General features: G+C 42.7%; 2 protein-coding genes across 5 annotated transcripts in view; one reads left to right on the top strand and one right to left on the bottom strand.

Annotated features, from left to right (window-relative positions):
• Nucleotides 1–22: 22 nt before the first annotated feature.
• Nucleotides 23–6051, bottom strand: LOC109472185 (adipocyte plasma membrane-associated protein-like). Its single transcript, XM_019771778.1, has 9 exons — nt 5636–6051; nt 4179–4280; nt 3697–3812; nt 3394–3486; nt 2889–3005; nt 2001–2172; nt 1327–1461; nt 787–979; nt 23–403 (listed from the first exon to the last, which is right to left on the bottom strand). The coding sequence occupies exons 1-9, from the start codon at nt 5743–5745 to the stop codon at nt 185–187; spliced, it is 1257 nt and encodes a 418-aa protein (XP_019627337.1). The 5' UTR covers nt 5746–6051; the 3' UTR covers nt 23–184.
• A 1211-nt stretch (nt 6052–7262) lies between these two features.
• The window catches only part of LOC109472172 (E3 ubiquitin-protein ligase TRIM9-like), a 38412-nt gene continuing 22629 nt past the window's right edge, over nt 7263–23045 (top strand). For all 4 annotated transcript variants that reach the window (XM_019771756.1, XM_019771758.1, XM_019771755.1 and 1 more), the window contains exon 1: nt 7263–8212. In XM_019771756.1, coding sequence (XP_019627315.1) covers nt 7352–8212 — 861 coding nt within the window. In that variant the 5' untranslated portion in view covers nt 7263–7351. The remainder of the gene's footprint in view (nt 8213–23045) is intronic.

Below are 23045 nucleotides of genomic sequence, written 5' to 3'. Positions count from 1 at the left end.
GGAATACATGACTGTGAGGAAGGGTTAAGTTACGGCGCGGATGAGTCTATGAACTGAACTGTCTGTAAAGAATTTGATGTAACGTTACTTTCAACGTCTAGTAGGACAGAACGCGCTCAAAAATACATAAATACAAACACACAGACAAACGCACTCAAAAATAATACATCCGTTCCCGGAGCTACTATAGCCGATCAAGTTCTTCTAAGGCTAGTCTACCAAGGAATTTTGCTACGTAAGACCCTATGTACAGATGTCCCTCGTGCTCGTGAATTTCGCTGCCACTGGCGATGCCTTTTGCTTCAGGGTCGTGGTAGCTGGCGACGATGGCCCCTGTCTCGTCTATCTCAAGTATCAGCCCGTACTGCGGCGCAGCAAGGAGGACCAAGTGCATGGGTAACACCTGAAATAAAAAGGAATGCATTTTGGGTTTTTATAATAGTTGGATGCCAGCAAACAGCAAACATTTTAGAGTCGAATTTAAAAATATGTGTACGCAATGTCTATCGAAGAACATTTAAGACATTTGCGTCGAAATCTTGTTTGCGAGTAAGCAAAACGGTAATATTATGCATTTTGTATTTTCTATTTGCCGGTCGGGAAATCACTCGACTTATCACAGAATGCATCTAACTGTTACAGATCATTTCTCTTTTCATTCCTGACGATGCATGGTGACTACCCTATGTCTGTGCCATTGTGTAACGTTTATGAATAGACAGAAAGTGGACGTCTCTTCGGACCTTGTAAAGAAGAGAAATCGACTTGTCACGGGAATGCTCCTACCTTAAAGATCAGCCTTTTCAGCCATGCCCTGGCCTGTATAGCGTCCATTAGGTTGGGCCCCTTGGTCCCCCTGGTGGCGGCCAGCGCTACCCAGTACCCGCCGCGGCTGCTGCTGCGGATGTTGTCGGGCAGGCCGGGAAGGTTGTCCGTCAGAACCTCGGTTCTACCGGCATGTTCTCCGCGGAGGTGGTGTCTTTAAAAATGTGAAGTTGGATAAAACAGTTCGATGAAAAACAGTTGGCACATTGTGAAACCCATGGGAAAAAGATAGCATACCTAGTATTGTGATATTGCAATTATTTCTCAACAGTGTCTACTGTATGAGGATACAGGGCTTTCCATCTAATGTGACTAGGTTTTGTGTAAATATTGAGCAAAGAACTTAAAAGCGGTTAATCATTTCGTACGAAACGTAAGCTACACAGAATTGTGACTATACAGCAACTGTGATCATCATAATTCCCTGGACGGGATACAAGTATTATAAATACCTGTGATGATGACAACAATCGTTATGACTAGAATCTAGGCATTCCTTACTTCAGGATGCGAGCCTTGGACGTCTCGGCCACCACAAGGTACGACTGGTCCGGAGACAGCTCCACTCCGTTAGAAAAACTGATACCGTCCATGATCTGCCGAACCTGCTTGGTCTTCGTGTCGTAACGCAGGACTCTGGGGTGAAGAAAGTAGAGTTTACTCGAGAAACACCACCTGGTGTACCTCAGCGGAGTACGATACTTTTTACGTTAATTAGAAGATAAGTACAAAAGTAGAAGACAGTACAAAAAGGTAAAGGTAGTCCCATAGCATTTTTTTGGCCGTAGCCGTAGGGGCAGTGGGTTTGCAATCAACTGGGCACGGTATTGGCAGGCGGAGCCCAGCCCTCTCCTTCCACCACCTTTTACCTCCACAGACGAGGTCAGGTACCCATATTACACCTATTGTGGAGTGAGAAAAGTGCCTTTTCCAAGCTAAGGACACAAAGTCACGTTACGTGCCTTTCCCAATAGCACAACGAACCAGAAATGCCAGGGATCGAACCCGCCACCGTTCGATCTCGTGTCCGCTGGCCTAACCACTCGGTCATTCGATGTCACCAATCATTAGACACCGCTAGCCTGTGAAACCCAAGCTCTTGTCCGGCTCCCTAGATAGTCGTAGGGAGCCGGCGAAAAGTGAGGTTCAGTCAGGCTAAAACACCGCCAACTGACCTGCCATCCGGCTTCATCTCCATCACAAGACTGAAGACGTCTCGGCGCTGCCACGTCAGGCTGGAGTCGCTCAGGTAGATCACTCCGTCCCGGTCTATGGCCAGGTCGTTCGGAAACATCATCTTATGACCGGCCACTTCCACGTCCATCGGGATCAGTGTTTCATGATCTCCTATCAAAAATTACAAAGAATATTGGATACCCACGGTAGCTACGCACAATAGATGTAACTGGTTACGTTATGGTGATAATTTTGGTTTGACCATTGTGCATTTGAAACCTGTTTGACTATATTTTCCCGGCCCGCTGTTTACTTTCTGCAAAATATGACATCTATAAGAGTACAGCATTGAATAAGAAACCTTATTTCTGTAATGCATTATTTTCATGATTTTCGAGACAAACATTCTTCGTAAAATGTCACAGCACAAATATGTATTCTGTGTATTAGTATATTTGTATTAAGAGGGGCTTGCCACACTGTTTTCTTTTTGCTGTATGTACTTCTCTTAGATATAAAACGAATAAAAAAATAAATAAAATAAAATAAAAAAAAAAATAATATTTCCCGGCCCGCTTCCCAGATATCCCGATCCGATGGAAAATCAGCACCAAGGACAGCGACTTCCCGTCTGCCTAAGAGCGTTAGTAGAATAGTGTTTCGCATTATTGAATAATGTTGCGTTGATTTCACTGTAGATTTTTGTAACAGGTGTTAACCGTATTTAAGTGTCTCTACTTGTCTTCGTCGAACAGCTTCATCGATAAGCTTTGGAAATGCTGCCTCCAGGTACTAAGCGATAGATTCAACGGGGCTACCTTGCCTCAAATCTTGACATCTGATGTACGCATACGCGGCAAACAAGGCCTCGTGACGCCAAATCTCACCTGTGCTGATGTTCATTTTCAGCAGTCCGAGGTACGCGTCTGCTATGTACAGGTTACCAAGGCTGTCCACGCGCATGCCCAGTGGGCGACCACAGGTAGGCTCAGTTTCGTAGGTGCCTGGGGAAAATACGGTGAATACAAAAACTCGAATTACTTAAACAGACGAAATATAATCAGATTGTTCACGGTTTTTTCCCGTTTTCTTTTTGCAAAAGACCCAAGACCCAAAAGATAAATCTCTGGCTTTGATACATATTTCCGTCAACTTCGACTCTCTGTCCTCGATCTGGAACGACATCTATTTGAATATAAGCCCCACAGCGGTATGATGTTGTGTCATACTAGTAGTCTTTCACAGCCTCATGTGCCACTCTCATTCAATATTTTCTTTGGTGTAGCCTTGTGGATTAGTTCTTGGAGTTATTGCTGAAACTGGTGCATTTATTCAGCTGATGACAGCCCTGCACCGAAAAGGATATATCAAAGGAAAGGATATAATAGTTACCGCAAGGCGGCGTGCCTGTCCGGCCGACAAGTGTCACCTCCTCGCCACGTATCCTCAGCACCTTCCCATCCGCCGTGCCCGTGTACAGGTCACCTGCGGCGTAGACGGAAAGAGTTCATATCGGTGAATACTGGTTGTTTCATCAGGTTGGTAAGTTACTGAATAGATAATTGAATGGTCCTGAGGAAGGTGACAGACGGTCACAGTGAAAACGTTGGCCGTACGGTGAATAAAATACTTGATTGTGTAAAAGGACTCACTTTATTCAAGATGCATTAAGTGCATCTTAGTCCAATGGCGTACCTTTGTATGTCACAAGAGACTCTGGGCCCATGACCTTGCCTTCGAGAAATCGCTCCGTTCTACTCAGAACTGTGTTTGGTGCGAGTGGTCCTTCAAGCTTGGGAGGGTCGGGGAAGCTGTAGTGTGTAAGAAAAGCAGCCTTGGTCATTTGATTCATTTATTATTTCTCTATTCCGGTATACTTTAGTAACCAGGGTGGCTCAACTTACACTGGTTTACAGTTGGGACCTGCAAATGTAAAGAGCCAACAATTTTTCAAACAAACAAACAAACAAACAAACAAACAAAATTATCTTTCTGTGGTCATCCGCATAACTGACCTTCGGATAACATAGTTGCCAGCTAGTTCAAGCCAGGTGGTAGCCAGCTAGTTCAGAGCTGACCGCCTTCTGAGAAAAATACTTTTACCGCAGGCCATGTGTCTTTCCTAATCCACAGGCATGAATGCTTTGTTAGAGAAGCGGATGACAGATTGTGCATACCTGTACTCCTGCGGGTCCGCAGGGCAGGGGAGGATCAGTATTACCGCGGTAAGCACACCGACAACCGCGCAGAACATGAGCAGGCACTGCACACAAGGTGATCTGTGGGAGGACATCAATGATCATCAATGAAAAAGTAGGGCAGTTGGATGATGCAATTCTACAGTAATAATCAAGAAATAAGTGAATAAAACGCCAGAGCTCCCCCGTGAAATGCCTCCGTATAACAGACCATATCGGTTTTCCTTCCTTAAAGGATCTGCCTTCCAGCGATCCAACCCTTTGTTCATGACAACTATGTTACACATGGTATTAAAATTCCTGAAGCTGGCTAGCTTCTCAAGCCAACTGATTGCAAGTGTTTAATGCATAAAAAGCGATATAGCCAGTGCAGAGTAGCTATCAAAATATCTGTAAGATTTATATCTGGAGGGAATTCTAAATTAGCCTGGGTACCATCCTACTTGTATACCGGGGCTCCCACACTCGCTTCCCTAGGGAAGCGAGTGTGGGAGCCCCGGTATACAAGTAGGATGGTTCCCAGGCTAATTCTAAATCAATCGACTACACTAATACTAGTAATAGTACATGAACGAATGTCTTGGAATAATTCCAAGACATTCGTTCATGTACTATTACTAGTATTATTCAATACAATATTTTAGACGTTGGTACACAACAGATAAAGGGTTAATAGTTGTTGGACTAACAGCCATAGACCAGAACGAATGGTCAACACCATCGTAACGCCAGGATCGAATCGGTAAGACAGGTTTGACAAGATGGAACCGATAACATGCCGCGTAGACCTTGGTCTAAACAGGCTGTTGTCAACAAAAGAACCACTGTGTCTCGTACCGTGTACTTTCCACGGTAATTCACGCACTTTGTTCTACGTATGTGACAAGAAGTACAAGCAGTAGTACGTACGTTTTTCTGTATATCACATCGTATTGGCTTCACTTCCGTCTTGTACTTCTTTTGTTATCTGAGGTCATCTCAGATCGACACTGCTCTAGACTCCGTATAATCAAAACCAGTGACATGGCGGCAACAATAACAAAGACTTGACGGAACAACAACAACAGCTGACAAGTACAGCAAACTCGATAGCTTAACTGTGACACGTACAGTCGCAAATGAAAACGGCAACTAGAGCAGCGATTGAAAACTGTAGTCTTATGTGCAACACGCGATGTGTTTGCTCGCCGACTTCAAATGAACGATACCGAACATGTTACACACCCCTGGCGTACATACTGTATTGTAAATTTATAGGACGCAGAGCTTGCCTTTGGTTAGCTACGTACTGACGGTGTATTAAAAAGCATGGTCCTTCACTCGATTGCATATAAACAGGCAATCGATTATGTTCACAGGACGCACCCACCCGTCTACAAATTTGTTTAGTCCTCGAGCACAAACATGGTACTGGCTTGTTGTGGTAAAATACACACCTTGTCTGAGCTTGCTGTTTCCCGTCCACTGACTTCGTAGAGCTGCTTCCCTTCTGCTTAGTACCATCGACGGTCTTTCTTCCTTTCTTTCTCTGTCGGGGGTTGTCCATTCTTCCCTTTGTCGCCCTGCTCTACCTACAGTCACTGTACTGTACTACTGTGTTGGTCCTATACTAGTTCCACTGAACTCGTTTGAACTTCTCCTGAGTTGCACGTGCCAAAGCTACCACACACACACCGCACTTAATGTACACTTAAGGTCGCTCGTAGACGATTACGGTTTTGTCGGTTTGGCTTTGACGCCCAATTTGTAACCGATCCGTCCCACAGGTTATCTAAGTACAACGATCTTGAATAGAGGGTCAGAGGTGTGAGCGGGAAACAATTGTCGAAGGTTGGTATCAGTCGCTGACGTACCTGTCGGGGACATTCCATTCGCTGGAAAGGGGGGTCGGGAAGAGGCGTCACTTAGTTCGTACGATGTAAAGTGAAAAGTCACATTTAACACTAACGTTAGTGTCTAATCTTGTGCTAGGAAGGGGAAAATCTGCTTAATAGGTCGGTGTCTTTGCTGCTCCGTTTAGATTAAAGGCTGCGAATTGAACCTTGCAGTTTGCAACTTACCCACCAGAGAGCGCTTTTCCCCAATGCAGCGTTCGTTTACGCTTTCGAGTGCTGTCAATTTGTCGAACAAAACACTACTACATGTAACGCCATTTACTTCCGGGTGCAGGAGTACTGTTGTGGGTGGCTGATCTGTTGGTCTGTGTATTTGTTTGTCTAGACAGAGTTGGTTGACAGTACGTGAGTGGAGGGAAGATTGACGGGCAAACGACAGGCCACTAATGCCAGACCCTGGAAATGGGGTTTACATGAAGGTCGGAGAATCTTAATCTGCAAGCAGATCCTAGGGTGGCAAGACAGTATCAAATTGGCCAGGCAGTATTCATTGGCCAGAGAGGGTCCAATACGCCACCAATGTATAAGACTGGCACATGACGCGTAACATGTTATATACTAGTGAAAGGAACCCATGTATTCGGTCGTTCTGGAAGACTGCTGAACCAGAGAGATCTAAGCTTTGAAAAAAACAAACAAGCAAACAAACAAACAAACAAAAAACAAAACAAGAGTGATCTAATATTATGTAACGTTAACGTTATAGTGATATATTTTCAGATATATTTTCAGATACATTTCATTTGTATTTGTAAAATTTTGTAAAGTAGGTTTCCCAGGTTCAAAGTGTTAGATTGTATTTGCATCATACTTAAACTGCAATGAACACACTCCATGTTACTATGATACCTTTTACATCGTGTTTTTTTTTTTCAAGTACAGGACTAACGTTAGGGTTACAAAACAATCACAAAATAGTATTTTCCTCAACACGTCTCTCCGTTTGTAATCGTATCGCATTTCCCTGTATCAATGCATTTTCACAGTTTTGTTGACTCTTACTCGACTAAAGCTGTAAAATGCTCACATTTTCTTCCCATTTTTTGTTCATCTTTCGTGATGAGTACATGCTACTGCATTCCAAACGCCCCTCTTTCCCATTGGCCGATGAGTAATCACATTGGGCATGCGCTCTGTGTGGTCAATTAATTCAAATTGAATACATCAACACAACACAGAGGTGTGTGCAGCGGGGCCTGATCAGCCGGGTACAGTACAGTGGGTTTCTGTCGGGCGCGTTTCGCAGGGTGTGCATGCATGTTTTCCGTGGCGGCGGCGGGAGATCGGGGCTCTTTCGGGATGGAGGAGGAACTGAAGTGCCCCGTGTGCCGATGCTTCTTCAACGTCCCCATCATCCTGCCTTGCCAGCACAGCATCTGCCTGTCGTGCGCGGCGAGCCAGGTGACCCAGACCTACGGGCTCAAGCCCACGGAGGAGGACGCGCTGAGCTACCGCCACTCCACCATCTCCTCCCCCGGTTCGGACTACTCCTCCGCCTACGACTACACCGACCTGGACAAGTTCGATAAGCTGAGCCTGTACAGCGAGGCGGATTCCGGCTACGGGGCGAGTTTGAGCGGCTACGCGGCGACTTGCCCGAGCTCGCCCGCCTTCTCCACTGTCAGCGCTAGCTCGTCCATCTCCACCACCACCTCGTGCATACGCTGCCCGCAGTGCCGCCGCACCACCTACCTGGACGACCTCGGCGTCCAGGGCTTCCCGCGGAACAAAGCGCTGCAGACGATCGTCGAGAAGTACGAGGAGACCAAGAATATCGTCATCAAGTGCCAGCTCTGCGTCGGCCAAGCGCCCAACGATGCCACCGTCATGTGCGAGCAGTGCTCCGTCTACTACTGCGACAAGTGCCGAGAGAACTGTCACCCCCTCCGAGGTCCCCTGGCCAAGCACACCCTCGTGTCCCCAGCCCTGGGGAAGGCCGCCATGAAGGCCCGCAACCAGACGTCCCAGGGTGTGTCCACTTGCATCCGCCATACCGACGAAAACATCTCCATGTTTTGCATCATGTGCAAGATCCCGGTCTGTTACCAGTGCTTGGAGGATGGCAAGCACCAAAACCACGATGTCAAAGCACTGGGGGCGATGTGCAAGATGCATAAGGTAGGATGAGACGTTTTTCCCCCCAGCCCTGTTCCATCGATTTCATTATGCTTTTATTTATGCGATAGCACGTCCCAATATCACCGGTCTGTGTGGGGGAAAGACTTGACATGGTGATACAGTCTGATGGCGAGTTCCCTCCTGGGGGCTCAGACAGAAGCGGCTGATGCTGGATTGGATGGAGGATCAGCATCAGGACCAGGCTTCTCATCAATAAACTGTCCCCATGCCTGGGTCTCAATGTGTGTGTTTATCATGCATATATATATGTTGCAATTTTTTGAAGGGGAATGGAGAGAACCACACTGTCATGTCTATAGCCCTTTCCACGATCTCAAAATGAAACGTTACCATCTGTACTTCTTGGTGCAGCCTCCTTCAGGAGGAAGCTGCACCAGCACATCACCATGGTAACCTGATGACATCATTGCAGACAGCCAATTGCTAGGCTTGCATTGATCCCTTGGTTATCAGGGAAGAATATAAATGAGTGTATTTTGTGGGGATCTATCCATTTTTGGATAATACCAGGAAAATTATTATGGCCAAAATATATTCCATATAAGTTACTTCTGTTAGCTTGGAATAAATTTTGATTTGTGCTTTTGTCTTGTTAATAATTACATTGCAGTGTATGTTAAAAATGTGACATCTTGTAGCACCATTTGTGTTACTTTTGTCTGCAGTCCCTAACAGGTAAGACTTTAAGGTACTGGTATCTGCTCATCTTCAATTATAGTAGAACCCCACTGATCCGCTGGCTATACGGTATACCATTGCTCCTGATAGATGTCATGTCATTACGTTATGTCATGTCCCTAGCAGAGTTATAGCCTCCCTAAAGGTAGTCATTAGATGCACTGTGCTGTTTAATGTAGAGCTGCATCAGTCTTTGTGACCTGCTGTTTGAGGTACTTCCACCTGATTGGTAAGTTGATACATAAACGGATAGTTTGTCTGTGAGTGTTGGGAGTTTATGCGTCAGGCAGATAGCTCTTGTCTGGTAGTTTTCTCACGCCCATGGCTGTTTAGTATGTGTATGGGCAGTTTGCAGTCTGGTTCCATCAGTGGCCCTCGTGCATTACTGGGATCAGGCTAAGGGCTGGCTGTAAAAGGGCATGCATCAGGGTTTAGTGTAACTGCTCATACTGTCACCCACCCCAAATGTGTAAGAAATGCCAAGTCAGCACTTTGTAATCCTTCTTACTTAGTAGCCTTTTTCATTTCTTTACAGTTTTACATTCAGAAAAAAAAGGCAATGTTAGATAAAAAGTATGCCCACGAGGTGTTAATTGCATGATAATATACTTTCTTAGAGCAACCCTAGGTCTTTCTCAATTTTTTAAATGCTAGATCTAGTTCCTCAATATGCAAAATTCAGCCCACACAAGAGGTTTCCTTTGTTAAATTGGCCCAAATAGTACTACTGTACACTACAGTACAGTCTATACCTGGAGCTCTGTCCCACGGTGTTTCTTGTATTATTCTATCGTACCCTCAGGCTGTGGTTTTGAAGACACAAAATAATTAGCAGATGATCAGTCATCAGTTGGATTTAGATAAGGAAGGAAAAACAAAGATTAACATTGTTTCCATATGAATGAAATAATTAGGTAGGTGCAGTTAATGCAAAGCACTCCCAGGACCAATACTTACAATGGGAGAGACTTTCCTTCCTATAAATAGTTTCTGTATGCCTAGATCATGCATATTCAGCTGTATACAGTTACTAGTTCTTCCCTCATGAATGCTTCTTTCTCCTTCAGACGACAAAAAAGGATATCCCGCTTTACAGAGGAACAAATTGTACAGAGAGCTTAATCCTCTGGTAGCCCTTGTACTAATCTGGTTTTGCAGAAGCTTTAGCAAGAATGAGGGTTTCTTTTCATGCTGTAAGTTGTGGGTTTAGAGTGGATTCGGACCTACATGGAGACTTGAAAACTCATGACAGTCAGCTGATGAGTCAGCTGTTAAGAAACAACACTGTACATGTAACTGCTACTGAGGTACAATGTTTTGGTGATGTAACTACCCTTAACGCATGGCTTCGATTTCCTGTCTTTTGTTTCGGTTTTCATGTCAATGATGTTAGTCTTGTTTTTACTAAACAAGGAGAACAGTATTGTACACAGTAGCTTGGACACAACAGGGATGATCGCTACTGTGGTATTTGATGCAGTCAACCAAACCTCCTTGATTCAACCATGGAGGTAGAACACTTCATGATTCAACCACTGTGAACAAGTAGGGATCTCACATGGAAAGCACAAATCTAGTTGGTGCAGTTCGTTTTGAGAATTAAACATTTTTTTTGTCGCCATATGGAATAGTCTTGTAAACCATGTGTATAACTGAAAAATGATTACATTGTTGACATGATATTACCTGTATCTGTATAGCCGGTATAACCGCCTTTTGGCGTAACACACCAGCTTCAATTACATCTGTTTAGATCAACTGCCATGTTCTCATGGCATACTGGTAATCCCATAATAACTGTATAAACATTCCATAGTTCTCTTTTCTTCAGTAGTGTCTTTTAATCCCTTTCCTTTAACCCCACATTTGTACAAAGTTGCTACAGACATGTATTGTCTTGTAAATAAATTCTCATTGAAGAAAATTTCAGTGAGTGTATGTCAATTGGCTTGAGGACTAATCCACCCCAAGTATTATGTGTCTGAATCTCCGTGAAGAAGATTCCTTTGTTAATTGATCCAAACAAAAACCAAAATACTTGGAGTAGCAGACAAGAAGAATTGCACATCACTCAGGCCATAGCAGAAATTAACAAAAAGATATAGGACTGTCTCTTGAAGACTGTTTAGACAAGAGATGGCTCATCGCATGCAGGACCCATCAGATGGCATGGGTCCTGCATGCGATGAAGGAAGCACCAGTTATGACAACCAATGGTTAATGGATTTGCGGTATCCAGGTTATACTCACACTTTGGTCCGTCGGATACATGTTGTAATCTGTTGTGATTGGAACTGTATAAACAGAGCTTGCATTGTCAACATTGAAAAGTCGTGCCATAGCATTTTTCCTCTGAGATATTGTGAACTGCATTGTGATGGAGGACCATGTATGTGTAGACTTAGAGTAAGACAGTGTTCTCTGTGTGGAAGTTGCCATGACAGGGTTAGCGTTGTGTTGGTGCTTGTGAAAGGAGCATGGCTGAATGGTGCGCTGCACACCTACAAATTTGTGACACAGGGGTCGGCGGCAATCCTTTTCTGTTCCAGATGACCTCATTACAGTACAGCTGTTATCAGTGTAGATGGTAGCAGCATGCATGATGTAATATTACCATAGTACTTACCCTGGGAATACACAGATGACACATATATAATGTAGTGTGCCTGACTTGACCTTTCAACTTACCTGAGCATGTACCATGGATGGATAGCACTTACAGTGTAACTCCAATGCACAAATTTCTTGCTTCTTCAAATTATATTTCCCACATTAAACTTTGCTGTATATAATCAGTTTTGTAGCCCAAATTCCCAACTGACTGATATTGTGTAAATGTACAAAATATGCATTTCATCATATGAGGGTCTGCATGCTCTTTTCCGTAAGGCGTAGGCGGGCCTTTTTAATTTCCCGTAATTCGTAGGGAAGTTATTTTATTCACCGTAATTCGTAGTGAGGAGGCGAAAATTTCCCGTAAAGCGTAGCCAGTGCATTTCACGAAAAGCGTAATCGAGCCTAAAAATTCCCCGTAAATCGTAGTCTGGACTCCCATTTTTCGTAAGCCGTAGCGGACGAACCAGCAACCAGCGGATGACCTGTTGGGTCAACGTCGTACCGAGGATTTCTATTGTCTAATCTGGACACGAGAGCACCCATGACATCAGTGGAGTTCTGTGCTATTATTATTGGTCAGTATTGGCCGGGTGGCGGGAGCACATCGCATCTTCATCTTGTCTGTCCCTTTCTTGCCTGTCCCATCTGGGTCCATGTGTGCGGTACAATCCCACCATGGCTCACGCGACGCCCGTGTTTGTGCGCATTTTTAAAATGCACGTAGCCAGGGGGTGTTCGGGGGGTTCGGAGGCTCAATGCCCCACAAGGCTCAAAGGTCCACTTTTTGGTCCACTTTTTATGTAAAGGTCCACTTTTTGGTCCACTTTTTATCATTATGTAAAGGTCCAAGATTTTTCTTGAAAAGATGGACTGGAATCGTAGAAAAACTGCTCCCTTTCTCATTGAATAAAAATTTATCTCTGATTTTTTCTTGGAAATCCTCTCAAAAATGCACGAAATGCCATTTTAGAAGGTTCATTTTTCAAAATTTTCCGGGGGAGCATGCCCCCGGACCCCCCCTAGGAACCTCGCGCCTACGGCGCTCGAGGTCCCCTCAAGCAGTGGGAAGAACCCCCCCCCCCATTCAAAATCCTGGCTACGGGCATGATTTATATCGCATACGGGGTCGATTCTGTGCCAGAATTTAGCGTAAAGCGTTGCCGGCCTCCCGGAATTTAACGTAAGGCGTTGCGAGCCTCCATAAATTTAGCGTAAAGCGTAATCAGCACCCCCCATGCAGACCCTCTCATATGTAAATGAAATGTTGCAAAGATGCAATATCCCTAGCAAAAGCATTATATTCTCCTCTATCTAGTATTGTTTAAAAGATTTAGTGCCAGGTTATACTCGTACTGCAATCATAATCATTGGTGGTCACATAGACTACTGTGCTAGAATGATCCTGGGATGTCTGTCCCAAAAAGGTGTCATCAGTCATCCTAGGCTTCTGTGACAAGGAGGTGGTATGGTGACATATTTCAGGTAGAAAGCCCTTCCTTTGGGTGTGGTGAAAAGAGTCGATCTTGGAAAAGTCCTGCTAAAAAAAAGTCCCGGCAGTTGGACTAGTCTGGGATGTCTGCAGACAAAGCAGGCTTTTGTATACCTGTGAAAAACAGCATGCAGATACATGTACGTTAGGATTAGCATACGTAATTGTATTGATTATGAGTCATCCCTGGTTGAAAAGCACAAACCATGGGTGATTGTAAACTGAGGTAGTCTACCTGTACAAAAATGTGAACATGATACGATGGACTTGGTCAGCGTCGGATTGAAAGGTGTAGGTAATGACCGATGAGTAAAACCACATTTAAGTCTATAGATTTGTTCAACAATGTGTTGGAGATGTTAAAAATAAAGTTTGATGGACCCCATATAAAATCTTTATTGCCAAACTATGTGCTGAGTCTGACAGGTGGTATGGTTTTACACCCTTGTTAATGACAAAATTAGGTGTTTCCGGTTATTATTATACTATTAATCCTGCCCAAAACCATCAGGATTTATCATTTGCTACCTGTCTGACCTTTTGAGACTGACATGCTGTGTTGCTCTTGCAATAAAACATTGCATTACATTGGAATCTTTTTATGGGAGTGGGCTTTATACTTCCACATTAGCATTTTGTTGTTTTGAATTTGCAGAGTTTCAAGTAGAAGACAAAGAAAACAAAGCAGGTTTGTTCTAGTACTTCTAATCCCTGTGATTTTTGTGTGAATTCTTCCACATTCAGCATCTTGTTGTTTTGCATTTACAGAAGACGGACGAAGTAAGAAGACAAATTAAAGTTGTTGTTTTTTATTTGAAGGAAACCAGGTGACTGGTTTGTTATACTAGTATTACTACTGAAAAAGTTTTGAGAAATTTGTGCTGCAGATTGGGTGCCAATCTTTGGCAACTATTTATAGTCCGTATCATAGGAAAAGTCTGCAACCTGAGATGCCATGACTTCTGACAGATGGAGACACTACAGTCCAATGAGTGCTGTGGGAATAGGAAACCTTCTGTTGCAGGCCATGACCAATCTGCATTATTCACAATTTCCCTGCCTCCTGCCTCCTTTTTAGCTCAGGCTCCATTGAATACAGCTGGGCTGTCTTCACTCAACCTTTCAGAATCTTCTATACTCCCTTTTCCCACTGACTAGAAAAGAGACGGGTCTAGACACAATACATCTACGAGGAGACACCCGGCCGGACAAAGCGCAGAGTGCAGTCTGAACAGCAGGTGCTTCCCTCCCCTTCTAATGGAAAGTTTTCCCCAGAAAATGTTTAATTTTGTCCCAACTGACCATCCCAGAGGCTGAAGATAATGTCTTCACCTGCCTTTACACCACTGCTAATTACTTGTCACTAATTGTTAGGTGTAGGTGTGAAAACCTGTTCTTCAGTTAAGTTGTTCTCAAGCCCGATTAGAAATAAAATCGGGAGAACAAAAGAACCCTTTCTTTGTATACTAGCACAGTGGAGGGTCAGCAGGACTCTCTTTAGTTGACACAACATTTATCATCTTTGCCAATTGTTCCTTTGTTTCTTTCAATTTCTTTGGATATTCTTGTCTCACTGTTGTAGAGATGGTTGTCTACTTGGTTTGTCTCGTTTTCTTGGCCTGTTTTCTCTTGTTAGTCTTATGGAGGCCTACAATCAGGATATATGCATACATACTATATGTAGGTGTTCATTTTACAAATCATCTTCACGCAAGCTGTACATAACAGCTCTTAGTTTGATTTTCTACACTGCATAGCAATCTTTGGTTGGTTCGTTGTTTGTGTGTGTGTGTGCGTGTGGTATTCTCCAGGTGAAGCCTGTAGGCTGTTGCCCTACAGGGATGGAAGCTAGAGGAGCACACATGTAATTAGCCAGACAGTTTGTAGTAGATGATTACAGTGGAAGATGACCCATACTTCTACTGTTGTCAGTAGTCTGACTTTGCCATGCTGTACATTGCCTTTGCAATTCAAGCTGCATGTCCGTTTTTCTGGCATATTTTCAGTGGCGCTGGACTGGTTCATATTGATAACCTAAGCATACAGGAGGAAAAAAGGCAAACTTCAAAAAGAGCTGGATAAGAATTTATGCGCCATGCAGGCCAAATGCTCTTTTATGTGTGATGTTGTCCAGTAATGATGGTCAATTTTCTCCTTTTAGCGTATTGGAGCGTGACCAGTAAGGGTCATTATGTGAAGGCTTCAAATGGTGAAATCTTGCTCGTGAGCCAAAATGTCTGTCACATGACACAACTACGGTATCTTCTGAATTGCCAGAGTTCCTGTGTGAACTATCCTTGTTAAACATCTTCATGTCAGCACGTGTTGACACAGTAAAGCAGGTAAGCCGTGTGTTGAGAGGTCTGATGTGATTTCCCTGAAACTGGAGTATGGGAAAATCTTCGAATGGCTGCACAGTCCAGTAACAACAATCAGAATGGATTAGAGGATAGGCCTACAGCTTTATCTATGATAAGACAGCCAGTTAACTGTTCTTATTATACCATTCCACATCCATGTCACTTTCCTGGCCCAAGTGACCTGGCTACATCATCATTATTACTGTGAGGCTGAATTGTGTATGTGCAGCATATGGTCTGTACACTTCCATTGAGAATTAGCATTCAAAAGGCTAAAGAGAACATAGGGTCAGGGGTCAAATGATGCCGCATGAATAGGTTATGATGACGGGAAATTACGAAGAATCCCCACTGGGAAAATGATGAAAGAAATTGCACAGAGAAAATGGAAGACAAAAAGGAACATGCTGTCTTTGACTGTCTGAGTCTGACCCCTCTTGCATATTATAATGGGTGTTTTTTTGGTTTCATAATAACTGACAATGACTGAGGAAAGCAATACTGTAATATGGCAGAACACAGCAATACTGTAATATGGCAGAACACAGCAAGGATAATCTCCTTGCTATGAATTAAGAATTTCTTCACCTTACAAGTCAGTTATAAGGAGGATAAGCATAATGTAGGATTTGAAGCTCCTCAGTTCTCGTTACTTCAAATAATTGGATACAAGAATATTATTTACATATTTGAAACCTTGACAATGTAAAATCTACCTTAAGCCAGACTAGATCAATAACACCAATAGGAATACCACATTGACCTGTTTTCAGCAACTGTCTTCTTATTTATCATACTTGCTGAGTCAGTCAAAAGATAGCCAAGATATTGATGTCGACATTACCAAGTAATCAAAAAGCCGATATAGCCTTTCCCAAAAGGCAGCTAGTGATTGCTCGCCTGGATGTCTTTCCATAAGCACATCAAGGTGTGAATTGTCTTGTGTGACATTAGCTGACACAGTATTATGAAAGTTAACTTACAGCTAAATGTTGTGATGTACACTGCTCCTGGACTGGTCATTAAATAAGTGTGTACATTAACTTCATGTTAAGGCTGTTCAGTAGCTTTGTTTAAATGTACCACTACACTGTTGATATTACATGTGGTATGAGTTATGTGGAAGACCTGGATGTAACAAATCAAAGTTGTCCATTGTAGATTCAAGGTCAGACTCAAAATTAAAGGTCAAGACATCTTGAACAGACCATCCATCATGAGCTGTGGTCACAGGAAAGAATTAAAGATTAAAGAAAGAAATAAGGAAATGTTGAATTGAAATATTTATTCATATGAGTTTGGACATGAATGCACCAATTGTTACTTCCAAGGCTTTATGCAAATTACCAAACTGGATAACAGGTCTGTTACCCTTAAATTTTCAGATTTCTCAAATTATGAAGAATCCAATGACATTACTGAAATAGCATAAACATGCGTGCATTATGACTCATCCGCTAAGATTACATCAGTGTTGGTTGTGTCATCAGACATGTTTGGCGTCCCAAGGTTATCATAAACATAGCTGAAATGGTTACAATTCGTCTGGAATGGTGCGAAACTTATTTCCCTTTACTCTTGAAATCACCTTCCACTTGGAGAGGCTTTTTTCATACCTGTGTATCGTAAAATCAATAACCTTCAGACTTGATGCTTATTGCAGCTGTACGTGCAGGTGTTATGTAAACAGTGAAACCCAAAACGACCTGTCTACTTGTCCAACTATTGTGTACATCGTTGAGCATCCTTGTTTCGTGGCCTTCGGAGAAGGAAGGCTTCTGCCTCAGAAACAAAAGGAACAGAGATAAGACTGATCAGGTATGACGAGCACGGTTATCAAAGCAGACATCTACAAGTGAAATGGCCACTGGAGAGTCCCCTAACCTAATTCAACCACCTGTCTAGACAGGGGGCCGTGGCCATAACTGTGCTAAAAGTAATACTTTCTGCTATTCTCAAGTCTATCAAATGTTCGTATCTTGTTGTTTTAGATAGATTTAGGCCATTCTAAGTACCATCTAATGACGACACAGTGAGAGGTCCATCATGTTTGAAGTCATGGCGTGGAAACCAGCCACCCATCTCCCTTTGATCTGCACTGCAGTGCAAAATAATTCTGGTGTCGGGTTACAACCTTTCCACCTCAACTATCAAAGGCTTTTGGGTGGAAATCCTGTATGATATTATTCCAGGTCTTCAGAGTCTGATGTTCATCTGCTTCGTGTATGATTATTAGTTATTGTCTGTCTGTTAAAGCTCATTCATGGGATCATATGGAACCCAGGGAAAAGGCCTCTACAGTCTACTGTAGTATAGTATCCTCAGAATGTATAATACTGTATGTATCACTTGTGTGTAAATGTTTAGAATGAGATGAAGTACAACATGCATATGTATGTCTATGAGGGATGGCATACACTTCATGTAGGAGTGTTTTATTTAGCAAAACAGGGTTACAAGTGCTGTGCCATTGATCTTTTTCCATTTAGATATGTGTAAAGATTATTGCATTTCATGTGCTGCATGTTCATGAATATATCATGTTCCTCTGTGGTCGCCCCGCACCATCTAATCAGCAAATATTGGCATGATTTCGGCATGACTGCAGCCGACCGAGCCTGTCCGCACACAGACACACAAGTGGTTAGGGATGAGTCAGATGGATGCGTCTGGGGTAGAGGGCCCACCTGCGCACTTGTACATTTACATCTGTACAAATAGATGCAGGAAAATGAGCATGTACCACTGGTTCGCTATTGTTGTTGCTGATAAAAGACATTGATCTTCATTGATATTTATGTGGTAACATTCTAAAGAAATTCAGTCAGTATATTTACCTGCACACTTGTACATTCATGCTTGTATTTATGCTTGTACTGAAGAAGAAATTCATGGTCAATATATTGACCTATGTAAGTTGACAATGTTTTTATCGTAGACTAACGTTACATCTGGTACAAGAAACAACGGATCCTGACTTCATAGCTGACCATGGGTGCCTGTATTTATCTAGTACACATGTACTTATTTCCGGATACGAAATAGAAGTATTATTTTGGGTGGCCGAGCTCTGGGTTTGTGTGTCTGTTTGTCTGAATCAGGTTGACAGCATATGTACTTGTACGTGGGAGAAGATTGACAAGTAGAATTTTCTATGAATTTGCAGAGAAGGTTTAGGACAGATTAGGAGTGATAAGTGGCTTCTCGGTAATAATCATTCATATATCAGGTCAAGGCTGACACCTGATATGAATAAATTATGATAGAATGATCAGTTCATGCCACATGTATTAGCCAAGTATTGTCAGTTGTATACTTTGTAAAACATGAAAATGACTGAAAACAAAAAAGGTGTAGGAAGATTTCTCAGATTTCTGATCAGCAAATATTGCTGAGTTGTCAGAAGAGAGGCAGCAGTGAAGTTTTTTGTCTTTTGAGTTTTGTTGATTTGATGTTTCTGAGTGTACTATAGACACTACCAATTCAGCAATCTCTCTCCAATAATTGCTGTCCCCTGACAATTATGAGCAATTATGAGCAATTATTGGAGAGAGGTAAAAAGATGACAAGAAAGTGACTGAAAATACAACTTGTGTTTTTGCTACATCTGATACCATTAATTCTTATTTAAGTTTGGCACATATTCAACTTAATCCAATTTTCTGTGACATGTTTATGACTGAAATAGATGTCAGGGGACAGCAATTATTGGAGAGAGTTTTAAGAATAATTTATTTATGCTTCATGCACCATTTGAGTGTAATGAGGCCCATTGAGAAATGCCACATCTGTCTGTGCTGACCACACTCATCACCAGAAGTGTCCAAATGTCTGGGTCATTACTGATTGAATCTTGGTCATTAGACGGATTTAGTTAAGTATTGCCCCTCCTTGATTAGATTTGTGGTGAGAAGTGATAGCTGCTAAATGAAGAGATTTTCTCCTCACTGTCACTTACTGCACCTCTGGCTTGATAACAGTCATCGAAATGAAGACTAAGCTAAGAGTTAACTACCTTGATTGTTGAACATTATCAAGATGAATTAACTAAGAGTAAAGAGACATCTTCAGGTAGAAATTCCATGTGAGCATTGGTAGTGTCTATAGATGTACAACTCTCGGTCCAGTTCCTCTCAGCTCGGGCCAAGGAAAAATTTAACACTGTGTTTCATTTATCCAACTGACCCTAGCAGAAACCTTGTGACCCCAGACTTTAATTAATGGCAAGTTTAGTCTCACAACCAGATATAACTGCCAGTATCATTGATATTACATAGACAGATTGCTGATTCTTACTGTCAGAAAAGTACAGTATCATACTTTTTAAGGCTCTTAATGTAGCCAAGCACACGATAGTACACTATTCAATTTTTTGACAATTTCATTTCGTCTTCTATATGAAAACTGTTTTACCAAAAAAAATCCATTCTTGTGAAAACTGACTGACTACTACTCTTTCAGTACAAGGCCCAGGTTTTCTCCCGGTTGGTCGTTTTCAAGCCGTTGCGTTCAGCTGTGTGAAGCATGTGGACAGGTCCACCCTGGGCCTGTTGTTCAGCCTCATCTGTATGCAGGAGGAAGGGACATGGGCTGATTGATCAGGAGGATGGAGAAGAAAGAGGGGCACAGAAATGGGTGGTTCGGCCTGTCAGCCGCAGATGTAACATGGAAAATCCAACGGACAAAAACTTCCCCTGACTTCGTAATTAAAGGCCATCAATAGATAAAGAAGAAATCAGTGATAGAAATGTCTCATGCCTATGTAGCTGTTAGCTGACAGCAAAAATTGGGGATATATGATAATGTACATGAATGCCGGACTTCAGTTTGCAACTGTCTGAGAATGTATTGTGTCATTAGGGAAAATACCTCTTTCTTTGGTTAGCTGTACTTTCAGATATTGCCAACCAAGGGGGACAGCTGTAGCCTTGTTTTCTGTGGTCCTGTAGGGATCCCACCTTGTCCCATCCCAGGAGTGTTGTGGAAAGGTCTGTGTGATTTACTGATGCCAGAGTTTGGGGAGCCCCCTGACCGCAGGGCACGGTCTGGTCAACATCAGGGCGCTGATGTCAGCCATGACCTAGTGGTTCAGACCTGTCATCCCCTGGCTTAATCACCCTCTGGGAGCTCATCATGCTGCCCAGTTTTCAACATGGTTGTTCACGGTAGTCTCCAGAGAGATGAGGGAGGATAATTGTTTCTGAAGCAGTTTTGAATCAACCTCCATGTGCTGGGGGTCAGGAAAAGAGTGTTGATACAAAAAAAATGTTTATCTGTGTTTTAGGGTCTATATTTACGGTATTCTGGTTTATAGACTTTCTCCCAGACTGTTTGTAAATAAAGATGGATTTCCTCTCCCAGATGATTGCTGAAATGGGGGATTTCCTGTGGTGGCCACCAGGGCCTTCTCTATACAACACTGTGTTTAGGGAACTTCCGAAGTCTTCACGTCCGATTCTGTACAGACTACAGTGATGAAGAGTGCCACAGTGAAACTGCAAAATCTCCAAACAGATTCTAGGTTGGCAAAGGACAGCATCAAATTGGCAGTATCCATTGGCCAGATAGGGTCTGCTTGGAGATTAAACCGGCACACCCCATAATGAAATTTCATTTTATCTTGCCTCTCCTCCTTTAGAAGCCCAAGGATGGAAAAGAATCATCACACCACTGACCAGATATTGGTCTTCTATGAAAGGCGTTTTTTCCCCCTCATATGATTTTTTGACCCTTCATGACTTTAACACAACATGTGAGGACATAAAGGTCGTAAGTCATTCAGAGGGAAATATTACATGAAAGAAACCATTTGTGTAATCTTTGCTCTATGGTGCTGTCACAGGTGTGCAGAGGAGTTGTCCTGTCTACCCTTGGCTGCAGGGAACAGGCCACTAAGTCTTCCATTACTGCCTCCAAATGACTTTCATCATGGGGGAGACAGATTACACGCAGAGCTGCAGAATTGAACCTGGGAGGAAGGCCAGAAGATTTATTTTCTCCAGGCCAGACCAGGTGGCTTTGGAGATGATACCTGCCATCTTGTCTGTACTGTGCCTTTCATGACTTTCAAAGTCAGTCTACTACTGTGGATTGCGATCTGTCTAACATAGAGCTTTAGGGATGAAGTTGGTACTTATCCGGTCCCAGAGCCAAGCACCCAATGCAAATGGTTTTAACTTTGAAGTAGCCATTTACTTACTGTGTAGCTACTGATTTCTTTGGCTTAGAATTCTCTATGGGTTACAGAGTTAGGCAGCAAGGAAAGAAACATCTCTGTTATCTTAAAAAAAATATTATGGGCACTACCGGTAGTTATTATAGCTATTAAGTTTATACTTGTTTTTGAAATGTGGAAGCAGAACATCAGTTAATCTTATCTGAGTTACAACTATATCTGGGTGAGGAATTGGTTATTTGCCTGTGGAGCCGTAAACCCTTGCATAACCTTGCTTAATGTCCCAAAGGAAATAACTTGTCTATAAACCAGACCCACTAAAGTTGATAACAAGCTTTTCACTGTCAAAAGTTCAAGGCTCTGTTGTGGTGTTCAGCCTTTAATCATTACGTTAAAGTACCGAGTCTTTAAATTTTGGATAAGAAGCTTTGGTAGCAAGATAACCTTGATGTGTAAAGATTGCTAAATCCAATCAATTATCAGTCTTAAGGAAATGAATAGCAGTAAAGCGTCTTGACTTTTAGCCAATTTTGTCTGGATGTCAGTCCTGGAGAACCGTAACTCCTGTTTATTCACCTTGGGTTCCAGTCGCTTTGGAACTTGATATTTATGAACCTGACCTTGATGTTTGTTAGTCTAACTTTACTGGCAACTTTTAGCTTTATGTTACAGAGTAGCTTGTTCTAGTGTTAGTGGCTAGTAGATAATAGTGCATTATGATTTGTTACAGCATGCAGCCTTGCATCCTGCAGTGAAGAGGATTGCCCATATTGCTGGGGGTTGACCTTGAGTAGTTAATCTGATGGGCATGGGCAGGGCAGCTTGCTTTTTTCTGAAGGTGCCAGTGGAAATTTTCCGAACAGACTTTTCTGAACATGTCCAGAGGCATATTCTGGTTTAGAATGTTTGTGGTCTGTTCCCACAGTTTTCTATCCCTTCACATTTGATTACTGCAGGGGAACCATCTGGAGCAGCCCTCAGTTTGTTTGTCCATGAGTTTAAACAGGTTGGCAGCTATTGAGTTGCTCGACAGGTAGTCGTGATTCGTGAACACAGCCTAAAATTCATTTCCCCTTTTAATGTTTTCAAATTGGTTTCTATGCACTTAATTTTTTTTTTTACTTTATATTTGATGTGACAAGTGATACCATGTTGGTAAATCAAGTCTGACATTTTTCATAAGGTGTTGATAGGTACACCACATTCTAAAGAATGTTGGAGCCACAAGCTTCAGATTGTTATGACACTTGTTATTGGGTACCTGGACAGTTAGAATCAGAAATTTTGCTCTAGTTGCTCCTAAGATCTTAAATACAATAGACACACAATAGACACCAATAGATGCACAGAGATTTTACCGGCCACATCCAGGTTGAACTGATTTATTAAGAACCATCTGCCAAACAGTCAGTAGAATAATCCCACAAAGTGCTGATGTAGGAAGGATGTCCATTTCTGTAATATGCAGGCTTCTACATCTTCTGTCTTCTCACA

This window comes from Branchiostoma belcheri, unplaced genomic scaffold (assembly GCF_001625305.1).
Source record: "Branchiostoma belcheri isolate BF01 breed outbred unplaced genomic scaffold, Haploidv18h27 scaffold27, whole genome shotgun sequence".
Classification (NCBI taxonomy): domain Eukaryota; kingdom Metazoa; phylum Chordata; class Leptocardii; order Amphioxiformes; family Branchiostomatidae; genus Branchiostoma; species Branchiostoma belcheri.
The sequence above is the reverse complement of the archived record's forward strand: the minus strand, read 5'-3'. Positions and strand labels throughout refer to the sequence as shown.

Bases quoted from the DNA above. Each gene is read 5' to 3' on its own strand.
- LOC109472185 (XM_019771778.1), bottom strand. From the start codon at position 5,745: ATGGACAACCCCCGACAGAGAAAGAAAGGAAGAAAGACCGTCGATGGT. The intron at 4,281-5,635 runs GTGTGTATTTTA...GTCCTCCCACAG, and splicing joins AAACAGCAAGCTCAGACAAG to ATCACCTTGTGTGCAGTGCC. The intron at 980-1,326 runs GTAAGGAATGCC...ACATTTTTAAAG, and splicing joins TCCAAGGCTCGCATCCTGAA to ACACCACCTCCGCGGAGAAC.